At 38.1% G+C, this 15,416-nt stretch overlaps 1 protein-coding gene across 1 annotated transcript in view; it reads left to right on the forward strand.

Moving 5' to 3' along the window:
• lrrtm4l1 (leucine rich repeat transmembrane neuronal 4 like 1) overlaps positions 1–15,416 on the forward strand; it is an 80,541-nt gene that overhangs the window by 44,367 nt on the left and 20,758 nt on the right. The window contains exon 3 of the mRNA XM_079449457.1: positions 12,015–13,654. Coding sequence (XP_079305583.1) covers positions 12,098–13,654 — 1,557 coding nt within the window. The 5' untranslated portion in view covers positions 12,015–12,097. The remainder of the gene's footprint in view (positions 1–12,014; positions 13,655–15,416) is intronic.

Below are 15,416 nucleotides of genomic sequence, written 5' to 3' on the forward strand. Positions count from 1 at the left end.
ATCGATTGCTAATCGTATGAATTCACAAACAACGTACCGATCGGTTTTTATTGCGAAATTTGCGAAAGATGAAACGCAGTTTAAAACATGGACCTTCGGTAAATGTTTTACATGTCTAATAACGTTGAAACGAGTTTTATTCGTAGGCGTTCACGATAATGAAATCGTCTTAAGCAAATGCGTTCGTAAAATCCACTCGCTGATATTTTTGGACTGACTTATGAAACGACTGTTAATTCTTATAAGGGAGTGAAATGAACGCTCAAAACTCAATAGCTGATGCTCGCCATCAAGAAATGTCGAGGCTGAAGAAAAGAAGCTAGATTGGATTGAACCTTTATTGTAAAACGTGCTCAATCATACGGTAGCTATGCATGCATTTCGTTGTTTAAACGTTTTAATATTTTGTCTGAATTGCGCTTTTTTTCTTCTTGTTCTTTAACTACGCAATTGTGATTTTTAGTTGAAGTCACCCTTAAAATGACTCCATGAAGATCCAGAATATCAGATCATGACCTAAAACATTCATCCTGGAGCCCAAGTTAGTAGTGTGCTGGCAACACGAAGTAAAAAAAATGTATAGCTTGAATGCACATTTTTTATTAAAGCATCTACCGCATAAAGCATAACGTCAACTTTTGTAAGTTACCACATGAAGCTCCGTTGTTTACCCTGACACACATTTTTCTACAGTCCCATTATTTACAGATCTTTATACTCGTATAAAGTGCATGGTCAGTTGCACAATATACTTTCTTTATATTATTTTTTTAAACATGTCTGTTGTAATTCATTATGATTTCCTTCATTGAAACTCAAAGGCGGATCTGTGTGTCATGTCTATTCCTCTTCTATGTTGAATTCTTAAACCGATAACATTGCTAACCTGATTTTATATTTATTTCTGTTGAATGAAGATCGCATCGGCAATGACAGGCCGGAATGATGGATTGCACTAAGAAATTGCCAGTTGTCATGAATTTTGTTTACATCAAATTCATTCTTGAGGCTATTTGATCAGAAGTCTGAGCTTCAGGAGCCTGCCAGGGATGTCTGATATTACTGCTTTATCCTAACAGTCAGCTTTTGATACATTTTGCCATTGCATTGGTTCATATGAAAACATGTTAATCCAAGACTGAAATCCAGGTAATGACCAAGGATCTAATGTAAAAAAACCCTGAAGTTTTCAAAAAATAAAAGGTGTACCACATTACTTTCAATACACGAACTTTAGAGCTGTGTGGTCTGAGCAGATATTCTCGTAACACAGGTTTATTGATCAGTGTGATAACTAAACTAAATGTAGTCTTATTAAAAAAGGTGTTAAAATGGAGATAAGCACAATTAACACTTAGTTCATAAAGTGCCTTTTGTTGACTCGAATAAAGGAAGCTAATTTAACTTCATTGATCTGCAGAACAGAAATGAAGATATTTAAAAGAATACTGGTAACCAAGCAAAATTGGCCCCCATTGACTTCCAATGTATGGATACAAAACCACTGAGACATTTCTCGAAATATCTTCTTTTGCGTTTCACAGAGATAAGAGTGACAGGTGATGTTCCTTTAATAGTCAACCTTCTTAAAACAATCTGTAAACAGTACAGGTGTAATAAAAGATCAAAGACATGTAGGAGCACCTCTTGTTTATTCAAGGAGATCTCTCGCAGTTTGTAAGATTTTATGTTTAATTTAAATTCATTTCATTTCAAACCTGATCTGAATGTTGTGAAGCCGCAACCTTGACTGAGCTGTCATTTTCCACCAGTTTAACCCACCCAGTCTTGCAACTTAACTTAAATTCAAGTTCTGTCAACATTTTTCTGACTTGTTCCGACCCAGTAGGACTGACTTTTCTTTAAAGAATACGAAAAGAGACATTGAGCGAAATGTTAGTGTCTGTCAGCCACAGTTGATATTCACTTTCTGTCTTATGGGAGCGACATAGGAGCAGAAATTGTAAAATGTTTTCAAGTGCAATTCACATACTTGGATTCTGCACCTGCAGTTTTTCTAAAAACTAAAAGACTTTCCTGCATCTGCTTCATTCATTACTGTGGATAAAGCTGATTTAACAATCACCACTGCTATAAATAAAGCTTTTAGTATAAATCACCCTTTCTGTTCTGCTCTCCACATTGGAAGACACAATTACGACTCTCGGAAGTCACAGAATTAATGTGAGAAATAATGCGCGCAGGAGGTCCGTTGTCTCACAGCTTTCTCGTAACCGGCCGGGTAAACTGTCCCCCACCTGCGGCCTTGTGCGGTTACTGTCACTTTTTAAAAACTGGATGGGGTCCATTCTGCTCAGTGATCTATGAACATTTATGCACCCTTACATTTCATTATCCTAAAACTTTCTAAGATCTTGGACCACCGTTAAGAGCTGCCAACATTGTTATTTTAGAGCTATTGTATCCTTCATCCAAATGAGAGTCACTTGCAGATGTAATCAGAAACTAGTTAACTATGCATGAGTTGTTTTATGATATAAAGATGTCTGTGAGTGACAAATGCTCTTAAAATGACAAATACTGTACTTAAAATAGCATGGAAATAAATTGTAAACATTTTGAGTGATGACACAACTGATTCTCTCCTTGAGTATAACTCGTGTGTCAATTCACTAGAATTGATAGTCTGAACTGATTTATTAAAATAAATGCTTAAAATGTGTGCATTTGGTGTATGCTTTTATCCAAAGCAACTTGTAGGGCGTTTAAAGTGATAGTTCACCCAAAATAATTTACTCACCCTCATGTCATCTCAAATCTGTATGACTTTTCTTTCTTCTACAGAACACAAAAGAAGATATTTTGAAGAATTTTACCAACCGATCAATGATGCTACCCATTTCCTCTCAGTAGTTTTGTGTCCATACAATGGAAATGAAAAAAATGAAAATCATATTTCTTCGTAATATCTTCTTTTGTGTTCTGTAGAAAGAAGTCACACAGGTTTGAAATGACACGTGTGTTCCTAAGTGATCAAACCCATGATCTTTGTGTTGCTAGCGCAATGCTCGGGCAACTTAGCTACAGGAAAACCACTTACCACAGCATTTACACGTTTGATTGACATCTTTATCCTAAATGACATACAAGTGATCTTAATGTTGACCTAGCTAGTATTTTATTGCCTGATCTTTAAGATGATCCTAACTTCCACAAGTCCCAGATGGTCAGACGGCGATTCATTTTTAATTAAATATTAAATGTCGGAGATTCAGTGAGCCTGAAGAGTGTAGTGTACACCATGTGTTTATAAAGGTTTAGCTTAAATGTGCAATAGGAATAAACAATGCTCATGTCTGTTTAAATGGTAACCAAACTTGAAACGAGTGAGTGTCTTGGACCTGGAAATGGTACTCCTTACATCACAAAACAATGGATTACTATGAATGAAGAAAAGCACAACGCTCTGTATTTATTGTTGTGATTGTTGTGAAACAATCTTAGCTTATGAAACAACATTTATGGTATAGTTGGTTTAAGGTATAACTTTGGTTGTGGGTATGTTTTTTTTATCTTAAGCAATATTAAAGATATCACCTATTCAAGTCAGACGAATTTGATCTTGTGTGACTGAAAAAGCTGCACGGAGGCTGTACAAATATGGACTTTGAGTAGGATGACCTACCTCAAAGTGACTTTGAAACTACCTTGAAAAAGCTTAAATAAGCTACCAACTTATTGTACCTACTCTTATACTCTTACAGCAATTACGATTTTTTGCAGGCCAACCCGGGAGTTAGCACCACACTGGTCGCTTTGACCAAAAGCCTTTTGCATTTTCCCATAGACTTTTGGATGATGGCAAAAAATTAGCTCTGTGATTAACAAAGGTTTATGATTTTTAGACATTTTGTCTACCAAGATCATCTTTACAAATTAACACAACACTTGTTACTTTTAAAGCCAAAATACAATCGGCAGAAGTAAAAACATGAGGCTATAAACAGACTGCACTACGGTCATTCTATCAACTCTTTCAAACTAAAAAGAAAAACATGTTCCCTGTCGAGTAATTACTCTGTTAATGAATCCCCGCCCACGTTTTTTTAGATTTGTGGCCTTTATATGCACGATGAGGTCTGCCACCCCCGCCAAAGGATGTAGTCTCTTTTAGCAACTTCTTAGCAACTGCCTTTACGAAGATTGACCATATATGTTTTCGTGGTTTAGTGTAATAACCATGTTTTATTGGTGCATCTATTTGCGAAATCATGGTTTTACTATAGTAACCAAGTTTTAAATACGGTTTTTCAAAACTATGGTTCTCGTCATGTTTTTGCTACAGTTGTACCCCAAAAAACATGTCAACTGTAGTAAAAACATGACGTGAGGCAAGACAAAGCTTTAAACAATCATTAGCTGGTTATAACTGGTGTGTTTTATGTCATAGATTAAAATGTGAATGTAATTGTTTAGAGTTGTTTTAACCAAAGATTGTATTCCATGCAATTTAACAAAAACCCATTCAAAAAACCTTTGGAACAATGGAGCCTCAAGTGCTAAAATGCTAACTCGCTTCTGGGCTTTGCATACAAAAATGAGTCATCACTGCGATACTCTATTGAGGGTTAATTCAGAGAATCTATTATTCTTTTTACTTTATGTAGAAATGTTGCCTTATGTTGCATTGTGATTTGACTGAAACAACAATAACACTACTTTTAAAACATGTCTATCTTACAATTTTTTGGTCGAAGATTGCTATTACATGAAACATTTAATACACAAATGCATCGGTGAGTATTTTAATTATAATCAATTTATTAAAACATCAATCCAAAAAGTTAATCTGATAAAACATATCGCTCTAATTCCATGGGTTGCTATGGGAGGATCATGAATCTAAACTATTGACAAAATCTTTCCTATTTTTGCAAAGTTGTGACTACCTCTACAAGCAAATCATTGCATATATTATAAATCATACATCATAGATATATCGACCAAGCCAAATACACACTTGACGATTTCCACCTACAGTAGTTTAGACTAGAGAGATGAGACATTTTGAGTGCAGTCATTAAACATTTATCCAAACTGTCAAACTGACTGCTTTCAAATTTGTGTTTACCTGACAGCTGATTTGTGCGCTCAAATAGATTATAGATTTTTCCGCAACCTCGAAGTGAAATTCATATAAAGGGATGTATTCGTTGGTTAAAACCATTTGATTTCATTTCGAGCATTGCTCTTACAAATGTCCAAATTTTGTTAAGGTTATGCCATTATCTCGGTACTTTGGGTAATAGCTTAAGCATCAGCACATTGTAACAGAGTAGCATTTAAATGAAATATCAACTTGTCACCTTGCCAACCAACACAGCAGCTGACACTGCTGTAAGTGCCAACGTCCTCGAAGATGTTTGAAAGGGGCCGCCACAGTCATACAGGTTTTTAAATGAGTGGCTTTTAAATGAACTAACCTTGGATGAGCTATGGCACGACGGCCATCAATGCATTTTAGTCAGCAAAGTAAGAAAGTAGTGTCCGGATCGATTTTTATTTGCGGTATAAGTCACATCTACCGCCCTGCCATAGATCTCTTATATATTGTACTTCGAATAAAATTTGCAGTCAGATGCTGTGGCGATACCTTGGTAAAGTGCACTCGTATTTTGTTTCTTGGAATATAAGTTATAAGATGACATGCGGTGCTGGGAGTTGGACTAGGAGGAGCGATCTCAAAAATGTTCCACGTCGTTGCTGCTGATTGGCAGTGGCCTGTAGATACGGATTACGCATTAGAGAGTTATTGCTATCAGCAGTCTTCAACCGGCAGTTTGTTGGTTTGAATGCCAAGTCTCGCACCTGGAATATGAAATTCTGTGATACCAAAATGCTAAATCAAAGGTTTATTTCTGAACCTGCCCAAAACCTATTTGCTGCTCTTATCATTTCATGATGGGGCAGAATGAGAGACCCGGTTAGTTTAAAGACTTGCCCGATTTGGGCCATTACTGTATCGTAACTAAAGTTTATAATTTGCTAGTTTTCTATGCCTCGCCTATTTAAATATTCTCAAAAAGACGCAACCGTGAACTCCAATCTGTTCTCACAAGGAGTTGGAAATATGCACGCAGCCGGAAAGCCGAAACTCAGACAACGTGCAAAATACTGAACTGAGTTCTCTTTCACGTTTTCTCTTTTCTTAAACAGACATATGCACATAAAATGCCCATATAAGCAAGTATCCTTGTAAAGGTACATGATGTCACTATTCCGAGTGCTTTTAATAACCTCCGCCCTAAGGAATACGCCAAAAAAGGTTGAGGCCTTCTTTAGAGAAGAGGAAGAGCCGCTGTAGTAGTGTTTGGTTCTCAGAGATTGTAAACACTTGACTGAGCTATGCACTAAACTACTTTCATTACAGTCCTACAGCTGGTAATAAGAATTCATCTACACACATTCTAAGATTACCAACAGTCAAATAACAGCTTCCATGACTTTAACATCGGCTGTGAAAGCTGTTCTGTGTAATACACTATTATTGTGTGTGTGTGTGTGTTATTGTGTCCTTCTTGAAAATATCTTCTGATCAATCTGCTTGTTTTTTTTAATCAAACTTAGGTCCAATGTAAAAAGGCAAAACTAACACTTCTGTTATTAGTCTTAATTAATATAACCGGTCTGACGCCATTCGGTCCGGTGTCATTTCTGTTGCAATAGTAGAAAGAAATCGCAATCTCTATGAAAAAAATGCTGAAGCTCGAAGCGGAAGCTCGCTGATATTGTACGGGTGGGACATCTTCAGACACACGCTCTAAGCGGGGAACCAATCTTGACAGACTGGGTCAGCTTTACCAATCAGAGCTTTTCGGAAGGAGGTTTCCGGAAACCGGAAACAATCCTAGCGTTTTGTGAGAAGAGGGATAGCAACGAACGATATGACTTTAAACATGTGAAATATAAAGCGTTTTATGAAACAAGAAAAATAAACATCCATTGTTAAACACCCAAAAAACTAAATTAAGCTTTGAAAAGAGCAAAAGAACGGACGCTTTAAGACTAGTCCCAGACTCTTTACTGAAGATAAATGGCCCTAACATTGTGTCATTGCCAATGTGTCATTGCCATTGTTTCGTCGCAAGATGCACACCAGTAATGTTTTTATCTAAGGCATTTTAATATCATAATTTAACTGAGGCATAGTCCTTGGCTTAAGCTAAGCCTTGTCGGTTAAACCGTAAGATTTTATTTATATTTCGTTCAATTATTTGATTTCTTGTTCTTATTTTATTACTTACTGCTTAGTTGTCTTCAACAATATTTGACATTTCGTAAGTAAGGTAAATGTTTTATGGTATAATAACCTTATTTATGAAGACTACATAGGTAAAACAACGAACAAACAAATAACTAGACAATATTGTTATTTATTACTTTATATGTAGAGGAGCCAGTGAAACTTTTGGTAGGTCCAGTAAAAATGTAAATCGCTTGCCTGACAGGGCAAATCGAAAAAAATCCTTAGCGTTGAGCTCTAATTTCATGTCTAAACTTGGAAACGCAAGCTGTGTTGCTTTGTAATATTTGTTGATCTCTCGTAAAACGCACATGCCGTGCCTCTACATTTAAGATAGCAATCTTGCGCTAAAATATTCAAGGCTTTACAGACCCCTTAACCCACCCCTCGTGCCACCGCTGACTGTGGGTAATGCGTTACAACATTTTATAAGAAAGTGTGGCTGTTTACATAACTCACAATGTGTGTGTTTGTGCGTTCTGACTCTTCTAAGTGAACAGTCAGCTCATCTAAACTCAAGATTCAAGATTCAAGATTCAAAAAAGCTTTATTGGCATGATAAAAAAGTGTTTTACATTGCCAAAGCAGGAAGATTAAATATAAACATTCTGTATAAAATAAAATAAGAGTATCCTATATAAGAAACAATATGTACACATCAATACAGACATAAAAGTGCGAAGTATTGACAAAAGTTCTTAGTGAAAGTGACAGGATCCTGTCATAAGTGTCAGTTTGTGTGTGTTGTGTCAGTGTTGTGTGTGTTGTGTCAGTGTTGTGTTGTGTGTGTTGTGTTGTGTTGTGTCAGTGTTGTGTTGTGTTGTGTTGTGTTGTGTGTGTGTTGTGTTGTGTCAGTGTTGTGTCTGTGTTGTGTCTGTGTTGTGTCTGTGTTGTGTCAGTGTTGTGTCTGTGTTGTGTCTGTGTTGTGTCTGTGTTGTGTCTGTGTTGTGTCAGTGTTGTTTTGTGTTGTACTGGTTGTTGCTCTTCTGTCGTGACAGGACTTGACGTATCTCGCCGCCAGGTTTGAGCTGATGGGCTTTTCTCCCAGTATGTATGAGATCTTGTCCTGTTGTTGAAACTGGTTGAAGTCTTTGTGGAAGTTTGTGAACTGGGGGAAGAATGTTTCTCTGATGTCCGTATAGTTTGGACACGAGGTTAAGAAGTGCAGCTCTGTTTCCACTTGTCTCTGTGTGCAGTGTGGACACAGTCGCTCTTCTCTTGGAGTCCATGTCTGTCTGTGTCGGCCCGTCTCCACAGTGAGCTTGTGTTCACTGAGTCTGTACATGGTCAACACTTTTCTTAGTTTAGGGTCTGATACGCTTTTGAGGTATTCTGCCGCTTTATATTCTCTGTTTAATGAACGATAGCATTCAAGTTTACTTTGCTGAGCTGTTGCTTCTGTCCAGTGTTTGAGATATTTTTCTTTTTGTGTTTTTATCATTTGGTTAATTCTGGCTGGAGTTTGGGGTTCAGTTGGACACGTTTGGGGTTTTAGAGTTAGCTCTGAGATCAGTTGGATGAGACAACTTTTCTCTGGGTTCAGCTCCTGATGACGTAAGGCTTTGAGATGGAGTGATTCTGTATCGCTGTTCTTAAGGTGGTTATAGAATTTAATCGCTCTTTTTTGTATTTTTATTATTAGAGGATATAGTCCTAATTCTGCTCTGCAGGCGTTGTTTGGGGTTTTGCGTTGTACCCGTAGAATGTTTTTACACATTTCTGTTTGCAGGGTCTCAGTTGGGTGTTTGTCCCATTTGGTGAACTCTTGGTTGGTGAGGGGACCCCAAACCTCACATCCATAAAGTGCTATTGGTTCTATAACGGATTGGATTATTTTAAGCCAAATTCCAGCTGGGATGTCGATTTTTATATTCCTTTTGATAGCGTAAAAAGCTCTTCGTGCCTTGTCTCTCAGGTCGTTCACTGCCTTGTTTAGGTTTCCGGTGTTACTGATGTTTATACCGAGATATGTGTAGTTTTGGGTTTGCTCTAAAGGCACGTTGTTGAGTTTAAAGTTGTGATGTTGGTTTTGTCGACTATGCCTTTTCTGGAATATCATAACTTTGGTCTTTTTAAAGTTCACTGACTAAACTCACTAGCTAAAAGTAGCAGTTAATTTCAATGACATAAGAATACAGCAATCAGCAAAATGATGGATCTGAGGCTCATGACAGGATCATTTAAAGGTCATCTAATGAGGTCTACTGATAAGATTTCGGTTGTTTTTAGCCATCTACAGCCTGAAATAGGACAACTGCTGTAGGAAAACATGTTTCCTTTGTATTAAGCAGTATTTTTCTAGGAGCTTCGGACTGTAGGACAGCACAGCACTCTTGCACGGCCTTGTTTAAAATGGGTTTCTGCTTCTAATCAGCTCTAATTCAGTACACATTTCATGTTTCTTGTATCTTGTCAGCTCTCGTGGATTAGTGGGTCACCTTGAGGAACATATAGCCATTTCACAGACAAATGCGTGCCCATTAAAGAGCAGAAAGTAATATGGGTAATGGACAAGCAGTGAACAAAACCAACCTATAATAGTCAACACATTAATCGGAAAGACACTGACCTGTTTCCATGCTATTTTATCTTCAGAAATAGTCCAAGGATACAGGCAATTGCGAGTTTTCATTGCCATGTGTTTACTTGGAAATCTGTAGTGGACCACTGCACACTAACTGCAATGTGAGATTGAGGTTATAAGATTAAAGGGATAGTTCACTCTTTCATCATTACATAAAACTGACAAACATGACTTTCTTATGCAGAACACAAAAGAAGATATTTTGAAGAATGTTGGTAACCAAAAACCGTTGGTCTCCATTGACTTCTATTGTGCAGATATTTTTCTGTGTTCTGAAAATAAAATCCATACAGGTTTGAAATGTCAAGAGGGGGATTCAAGGATGACAGAATTTTCGTTTTTGTGTGAACTATCCTTTTAAGTCTGTTTTGAGTTTTGTAAAGCACTTTGGAAGATGCATTGATCTGGGTTTCTTTAAAATTTTCTTAATAGCACCGATGGGATTACAGTTTATGTGAAACTGATGACTCTGTAATTTGCCGTGTACGCTCGGATGGCCGCTGTCCTCTTCTTTCAGCTGGCGCAGGCTGTGAGCGCATGGTTCCACGCGAGCCGATACTTCAGCCGTCGGGCTGTACATTAAGAGTCAGATCAATTCCTTCTTTGTTACGCATCTCACTGTATTCTTTTCCCTGGCAATGGAAAGTCCTGTTTAAAATATTTCTGAGGCAAAAAATTGTAATGAAATTGCTCGTTCCGCGTCATCTTTTTTGGCATGGACGACACTTTATGGAACAAATTGGTTCTGAGTAATTACGTTTGATGTAATGATTCAGCCCTAAATTGTGTAATTCCCATGGACACAGTATAAAACTATAGTGCTAAATATATTGTTGGACATAAATCACATCTTAAAGTTGATTACATCTTAGGTGATAATTACTAAAAAGGCTCCTTGTCTAAATTAGTGTTTACGGCTTATTCAACAGAAATGCTAGGAACTACTCTGTTCAGAGTGTTCATCTAAACTTGAGAACTTTATCATTTCATTATTGTACAGTAATAAAACTTAATGAACAAAGAGTACTTTAAGACATAAAAGTGAGTTCATAGACTGATCTATAAACCCTCAGTTTGTGGAGACAGAACACCACAATTGAAATTGATTGTTTTACTACATCCTTTAGTTTAAAAATGTATATTTGTCTATAAAAGATCATATTTCTCTGGGAAATATTTTTACTCTCAAGTACGCTTTCAAATTTAACGTTGGTTTTACTTTTACTCTGTGTTGTACTTTGCCTCACTACATATTTTATACCTTCTACTCCACTACATTATATTTAAGTTAATTTTACTCAAAAGTACTCAACATTTCATAGTCATACTCAAAATTGACTTGCCTAAAAAAAGTAATAATATATTTTTAATGGTAAGAAACATGTAAAACATGTACATAGTAGAGGACAAGTATGATATATTTTTAAAATGTAGTAAAGTATTTGTTTAACAAAAGGTACAGATACTTGAAAAATGTTTATTAAGTAGAGTAAATTTACTCACTTATGTATTTCCCACTTCTGCTTGTTGCACAACAAAAACTCTAATGTGAAAGTATTTTTGAATTTAGCATCCTTTGCTTAAAGATATATCGGTAAATATTGCTGAATTGCTGTTCTTCTGAAATCCTGTTTGTCCATATTTTATGATTTTTATTTATTGCCATAAATCATTATTATTAAGCACTATTTATGTTTGTCACTGGGATTTGCACATTTCTAACCGATAAAAAGTATTAAAAAGTGCAATATGGTGTTCAATCATTTTATATGTAGGCCTACATTGTTTTTTTTCCATCTCCTGAAAAATATTAATTTTGGACATCCAAGGTTTTTGAAAGACAGCGATGATATGCTTTGTGTTACAGAGGTTTATAGTCATGATTTAAAAAAAACACTTGGCTGATGACTAATATACCTAAATAAATGAATAACTAAATACGCTGAATTGTAAATTGTCTGTTTCAGTCATAGCTAAATTCCAGCTAAAGCCTAAATAACCTAAAAGTGTTTACCCAAATGTTGGCAAGTCATCGTGTATGTTTAGAAGATTATGTATTGTTGTAGTGTGAATGCTAGCCATATTTTCTCAGATGAGCATGAATATTTCCAAATTTGGCCTATTGTTAAAGGTGATAAAATGATAATGTTCTGTTATCCCCTGCAGGTCCTGTTGTGTGTGACAAGAGATTAGCTGGCCTCATCTTTCTCCAAGCCTCTTCGCTTCTGTTGTTCGGTTCTGGTGAAAGGATGTGCCCCTATAGCTGCAACTGCGAGGGAAAGATCGTCCATTGTGAGTCATCTGGCTTCCAGGACGTCCCTGAAAACATTTCTGTAACTTGCCAAGGTCTGTCCCTGCGCTACAATAACCTGCACACAATGCTCCCCTACCAGTTCGCCCATCTAAACCAGCTGCTCTGGCTCTACCTGGACCACAATCAAATTGAATTTGTGGACAGCCGAGCTTTTCAGGGGGTGCGGAGGTTGAAGGAGTTGATCTTGAGCTCTAACCGGATATCACAGCTGCACAACGTCACGTTTCACGGAGCACCAAACCTCCGCAGTCTCGATCTCTCCTATAACAAGTTGCAAGAGCTGCAGCCAGGCCAGTTTTTTGGTCTGCGAAAACTGCAGAATCTGCACTTGCGTTCCAATGGGCTCACTACCATCCCTGTCCGGGCATTTCTGGAGTGCAGGAGTTTGGAGTTTCTGGATTTGGGCTACAATCGGCTTCGTGTTGTCACTCGCACGGCATTCCTGGGGCTATCTCGACTTATGGAACTCCACCTGGAGCACAATCAGTTTTCAAGAATCAACTTCTTTCTCTTTCCTCGTCTGGTTAACCTTCGCTCCCTGTATCTGCAATGGAACCGCATTCGAGCTGTCAATCAAGGTCTTCCATGGAGCTGGTACACCTTGCAGAAGCTTGATATTTCTGGCAATGAGATACAAACACTTGATCCTGTGGTGTTTCAATGCCTTCCCAATCTTCAGGTTCTCAACTTGGAGTCTAACAAACTGGCAAATGTGTCCCAGCAAGTTGTGGCCGCCTGGATTTCCCTGACAACTATTAGTCTTGCTGGTAATATGTGGGACTGTGGGCCGGGCGTTTGTCCTCTTGTCGTATGGCTCAAGAATTTTAGAGGCACTAAGGACACTAGTATAATCTGCAGCAGTCCCAAGTACCTTCAAGGGGAAAAGGTTATGGAGGCCACAAAAAACTTTATTGACTGTGATGATTATGAAATCACGGCTCAGTCTCCGTTGTATCTCCAAACCTTCGAGCCAAGTTTTGAGCTCACAGTTGAACCCACAATGCCCCCTACAACATCCCCTCCACCCCTGCCTTCACCCGCTTCCGAGGCGCCCATTCCTCCTCCCCAACCACAACCTCCTCAACGTCCCACCTTTCCCAGCCGTACACATACACACCCCAGGGACTCCCATCACTGGACACCCTCATCCTCCAACAGTTTATTAGTGACCCCAGCTCCTGATCTGGACAACGTGTCATTCCACAAAGTGGTGATGGGAGGCGTGGCACTGTTTTTCTCTGTATTATTCGTCTTGTCAGTTATTTACGTGTCCTGGAAACGATACCCCGGTGCCACCAGGCTGCTTCAGCAGAATTCAGTTGTGGGTCGAAAACGGAGGAAAAAGAGTCAGGAGCCAGAACAGAACCTGAGCTCCCAGCTCCAGGAATATTACATGAGCTACAACCCTGCTGCCTCACCAGAAGCCATGGAGGTGCTGGGCAATGGGACAGGCAACTGCACCTGCACCATATCCGGCTCCAGGGAATGTGAGGTATGACGTGTGAAAGGCAGCCTAAAAAAAAATCAGATCAAAACAAATGAGCGACTCAGGACATAGAGGTAAATTCTTCATTGTGCATGCTCCAAATATTCATAAGAGCAGGGAAATGTACCCTTGACTCCTCAGGTCCTTCATATAATGGTTCATCTAAAGGATGTTTCATTTAGTCCACATTTCATAACCCAGGAGTCAATGGTTCCCTTAACAAAAGCTATGCACTGCTGAACACATTTACACTTTTTATTTAAGTTCTGCACTCGTGCAGGTTTTCACAGTTGTTTGGTCATGCTAATAATATTGAATACGGGTCAGTAATAATGGTTTGTGAAAACTATCTGATTGTTTCACAAATGGGAAACAGTAAATTTGGGCCTGGGGGTTAGAGCGTTGGGCTTGTGATCAGAAGGTTGGTGGTTCAAATCTCAGTGCCAGCAGGTCATGACTGAAGTGCCCTTGAGCAAGGCACCTTACCCCTGATTGCTCTGCAGTAATGTGTCACTGTAAAAAACTACTTTTAAGTCGCTTTGGATAAAAGCGTCTGCCAAATGAATAAATGCAAATGTAATGTGAAGGGTTTAAAAGCATCTTATCATCTCCCCAATCCCCTAACTGATGTACTCAGCTTGTCATTTTAAAGCCTAGATGTTCCATTATCGATGACAACTGTGGATATTTTTTACCTGTCGATTATAGATGATGACTGGTATTGATGAAGTTTAGTTTTCTACCCAAGATTCATAGCTTACTCGCAAGGGTGCTGGTTTAAACAGTCATGCAAAATCCCATTATATGGCTCGACTTCAGTCAGCATATGAAAAGGAGGCAAATGATCAGAATAATTACCATAACCTTCTTCTGTACAATCTCGAGCTCTCTGTTCCCGCTTTAATGTCGCGAAGCACATTTAACCAAAACTATGTAAATCTTATCAATGGATGCGCACCTGGCATGTTCAAACAAAAGAGATTATTTACACTTGAAAGAAGAGCCGTATGTCAAAAAAAGGAGACAAAAATAGTTAAGTACTTGCTCGGCCGAGCCAATTGAGGGAACCAAAAATGAGACAATAAAAAAGCGGTAAAAATTGAATTTCTCAAACTAAGCATTTACAAAATAGTAGTATATGTATGCTCCTTTGATACTAAAGGGATTGTGCCACTTGCGAAGAAAGATGGCATTGTTTATCCCATGGAGAAATCTACGTGTTATAGCAGGTCGAACAGATGTAATGGCATAAGATTCAGCAGACAGTTGCACACCTGGATGGCAGCGGGAAGGAAGGAGCCCCGTGGAGTCTGTGATGCTTTTCACGATGGCCTAGACGGCTTTATTCTTCAGCTAACAATTCTAAGGGATTAAGGCTCCATTTCTATCTATTTGTTTTCTCCTTTTTTGACTAAAAGACCATTTTGTGAAACAGGAACATTCTTTGAATGTTCAAGTTTCCTTATGGTTCCAGGTTTTCTTCAAACATGAAAAGGCTCAAGTCAGTTTTTGTTATGACTTAAAGCATGTTTTATTTCTGTTTTATACAATATGTTATATCCTATATAATAGTGTTTGCTGTTTGCAGGGCACTTTCTTTGTTTCCAAGTACATATTGAGATGAAATTATGAACTAATTGCAGCGATTGAATATTTTGCTGTCATGAACAACAAAGCTGCACATTTCATCTTTGTGATCATTGCCATAGAAACGAATGAATTCCAAGGACACACGCCTGAGAAGACTTCTCTGACTTGTCATCTCATA

This window comes from Barbatula barbatula, assembly GCF_947034865.1.
Source record: "Barbatula barbatula genome assembly, chromosome: 24".
NCBI classification, from domain to species: Eukaryota; Metazoa; Chordata; class Actinopteri; order Cypriniformes; family Nemacheilidae; genus Barbatula; species Barbatula barbatula.